The sequence below is a fragment of the Chinchilla lanigera genome, unplaced genomic scaffold (genome assembly GCF_000276665.1).
Source record: "Chinchilla lanigera isolate Chin_1 unplaced genomic scaffold, ChiLan1.0 scaffold00110, whole genome shotgun sequence".
NCBI classification, from domain to species: Eukaryota; Metazoa; Chordata; class Mammalia; order Rodentia; family Chinchillidae; genus Chinchilla; species Chinchilla lanigera.
This window is the reverse complement of record NW_004955511.1, coordinates 114108-118075: the sequence shown is the minus strand read 5'-3', so window position 1 is coordinate 118075 and position 3968 is coordinate 114108. Positions and strand designations below refer to the sequence as shown.

Below are 3968 nucleotides of genomic sequence, written 5' to 3'. Positions count from 1 at the left end.
ACTTAGTGTTCATTTCCATGACTGGAGAATAGGTGTCTTGAAAGCAGATGTCTCTCTCCTATTTATCCTTTCTGATTTCAGTGTTATGAAGTCATATATCATAAAAAATATATTATATATTATATATATATTATAGAGAAAGTGTGAAGTGTGTAAATGATTGTGATGGCTTCGTCTTTCTTCTCTACAGATATCCACTGAAAAAGAACCTCTTATTTGTAGGTCCAACAAAATCATTCAGGGGGAATTAGAATGACCAACAGGTCTACTGGGCTACTTAGAAGAGGATCTCAACTGATGTTTACAAAACTGTCTACTGTGTGTTCACAACCATGGGAGATATGGCAACAAAGATGCAATGTGTGACAGAATGGATCATTGTATTGTTCATAATTTCCTGACAAGTCCTGTTGTCCCCACCACTCCCCTCTGAAACAAGCTTCCCAGATCGAATGGGACACGGGAGAAACATCACAGAATTTGTCTTCCTGGGCCTCACTCAGGATCCCAGTGGACAAATGGCATTATTTATCATGTTTTTACTCATCTACACTGTGACAATGGTTGGAAACCTGCTCATCATGGTCACTGTCCTTGCCAGCTCCTCCCTCAGCTCCCCAGTGTATTTCTTCCTAGCCTATCTGTCACTCATGGATACTCTTTATTCCACTGCCATTACACCCAAGTTGCTTATAGACCTGCTCGGTGACAGAAAGACCATCTCCTTCCCAGCCTGCATGGGCCAGCTCTTTGTAGAGCACCTGTTTGGTGGTGCTGAGGTCTTCCTTCTGGTGGTGATGGCCCTTGACCGCTATGTGGCCATCTGCAAGCCTCTGCACTATTTGAATATCATGAATCGGTGGGTTTGCAACATCCTTTTGGTGCTGGCCTGGGCTGGGGGTTTTGTGCACTCTGTGGTTCAGCTTGTGTTTGTGTTTCATCTCCCCTTCTGTGGCCCCAATGTCGTCGATCATTTCATGTGTGACCTGTACCCATTACTGGAGCTTGCGTGCACTGACACTTACTTTACAGACCTCACTGTGGTCACCAATGGTGGCTCCATCTGCCTGGTGGTCTTTATCCTGCTGGTCATCTCCTATGGCTTCATGCTAAACTCTCTTAAAACTCATAGTCAGGAAGGGAGGAGAAAAGCCCTTTCTACCTGCAGCTCCCACATCACTGTGGTTGTTCTATTTTTTGTTCCCTGTATTTTCATGTATGTCAGACCCGTCTCCAACTTTCCCTTTGACAAATTCATAACCATTTTTTACATGGTGGTTCCTCCTATGTTGAAGCCTTTAATATATACTCTGAGGAATTCAGAGATGAAAAATTCTATGGAAAAACTCTGGTGTCAGACGTTAACTGTGGAGTGAATATCTTCATGCTGACCTGTTACTAATTCTAGTGTAAGGCATATGCAATAAATCCTAAGAATGACACTGTCACCTGACCAGATTGTTCAGGAATGTATCTTTACTTATACAAAACCACTGAAGAAGGAGAATAAACTTTCCTTTATGTTATAAGAACTGTAATAGAGTTTGTGGAAGATTGACAAAAGCACCAGTTTCTGTTCTCTTACCAACAAAGAAAATCATAAAACTATGCTCTGTGTATTTTCTAATTTGCTTTTTCTGAGTTTAGATTAAACTAAGACTTTAAAATAGTGGTCATATTCTTTTTAAATAAGAAAAATCAAGCTCCTTTTGGAAACTTTCTATGACTCTTATTCATGAGAAAGGAATATCTGTAATACTTAGATAATTTCTGGGACTAAAAGAGGAGTTTAGAAGTTGTGATGTTCATTATTTTATCAGTATAGCAGTTTTTATTAACTGGATTATGAACTTTGCTTTAAATTACTTCTATTCCTCAGGTCAAAATCTATGCACTTTCAGTTTAGGGTTGTTGGTTAGAAGATGATACTGTGTTTATCTAAAGAGCCCATCGGTCAACAATTTTCTTTAAAAATGGGATTCAGTTGATGAGGAAACCAAACTGATGTTCTTTATTACAGTTAGATGCTTTGTTTCAGAAAACAATAAGAAGCCAAGTTGGAGTCATAGTGGGTTTTGCCAAGTACCCGCTGTAGTGGAACCATCTCAGTCAATGTATTCAATGCTTTTCACTGTACAATATTTTCCTATATTTATGTAGTCAATTTATCTCTTTCCTTTAGGTCCTGGCAAACACTGATAAATTTCTGTCCTAATTTTGCCTTTATCTGGACGTTGTATTAATAAATATGAGGGCACAGAGTATACAGTACTTTTCAACTGGTTTCTTTCCTATAATGCATTTGAGGTGTTTGAGCATTCCTGTAGATATCAGCGGAGCATTCATTTTTACTGCTGCGTAGTGTTCCACTTCACAGGCCTATCATAGTTCATTTAATATCCTTAATCCCTTTTCCAATTAAGATATTCAGATTCTTTCCAGATATTTGAAAGTAGGAATGAAACTATTCTAATATGACACTATGGAACATATATGAATGGATGCATTTTCACACCATTGTACACTTTCATTACACAGGAAATTATCTAGGAACAGAAGATCTGAGTTTCATGGTCAATGTGTATTTGACTTACCATAGGAAATGGCCAAACTATTTTGCAAAGTGTTCACTTTGTTTCTGAGATAGCAAAAATGATATTTTCAAGTTGTCTCCCACCTTGTCAGAACTTGGTGTTGAAAAGACTTTTAAATTTTATCCATCCTAAAAGGTATATAGTGATATTTCATTTTAGAATTATTAATAATATTGAGCATCTTTCTGGGTGCTTAATTTTCTTTTATATATCTTCTTTGTTAAGTAGATCTTTTCTCATTTGATATTAAGTTATTTCTACTGAAAGTTGTGTTTACTGTACATCCTGGAAATAAGTTTTATATCAACTTTATGATTTGTACATATTTTGCCACCATTAGCAGCTTGTTTTTTTGTTCTCTTAAAAGTATCTGCCCAATAAAATGTATGAGGTTTTTATTTAGTACAATTTTTAAAACTTCATTATTTTATCAATTATTTTTGCCATGTGTAGGAAATCTTTTTGTAACCCAAATTCACAAAAATTTTCTCTGATCTTTACCTTTAGGCCACATATAATTTTTGATTTAACATTAGATTTATAAGTCACCTTTGGTTAACTTTTATTTGCTGTGTAAGGTATCAGTCAATATATACTTTTTGCAAATGGACATCCAGTTACCTCAGCACTGTTTCTGAAAAGAATACTATTTCTGCATTTCTCTGCACTTCTGTAAAACAATCACCCATTCCAGTGTGGGACTCTATCTCTGGACTATTTATTCATATATTAGGATATAAGTTTTCTCCAATTCTGTGCTTTATGCTATATATATAGAAATCCAGTAGCATGAGTTCTTCAACTTTGTTCATTTTCAAAATTATTTTGACTATTCTAATTCTTTTCCATTTTCATACACATTCTTGAAACAGCTTGTCAATTTCTACAAAGAAGTCCATGGGTTATTGTTTGGCACTTCTTTGAACTTGTTGATGAATTGCAGGAGATACAACATGTGACTGATAATGATAATTACTCTTCTTATTTATGGCTATGGTGAATCACCTCATGTTTTGATTTCTCTTTACTTCTCTCATGAGTGTTTTGTAGTTTCAAGGAATTATGATAATTGTCCTATAGGTTCTTATCTTTCAGAGCAAGTCATTGGAAACCTTCAGTAAAATGAAAATACAGCCTAGACTGCTCCTAAAGTGTCTTGCTTGTCACATAGAATTTAAGGGGCCTTTGCTGGAATGTATATTGAAACAGAAATAGGAAATATAAAATAGATGTGAGATTTCTTTAGGAAATCTTTACATATTTACATATACTCATGTACTCATGAAACATCTGCCACAATAGATAATACATGGGGTTATAACACAATTGCCATCTAGTATATCAAAGGGCTGGGGCTGGGGATTTAACCCAGCA

The 3968-nt window shown here is 35.9% G+C and overlaps 1 protein-coding gene across 1 annotated transcript; it reads left to right on the top strand.

Annotated features, from left to right (window-relative positions):
* The first annotated feature begins 452 nt into the window (after positions 1-452).
* LOC102022318 (olfactory receptor 4A16-like) lies at positions 453-1376 on the top strand. The gene has a single exon (XM_005408177.1). The coding sequence runs from the start codon at positions 453-455 to the stop codon at positions 1374-1376; it is 924 nt and encodes a 307-aa protein (XP_005408234.1).
* Positions 1377-3968: the final 2592 nt, after the last annotated feature.

Excerpts from the sequence above, each read along its gene's own strand:
- LOC102022318 (XM_005408177.1), top strand. The coding sequence starts at position 453 with ATGGGACACGGGAGAAACATCACAGAATTTGTCTTCCTGGGCCTCACT.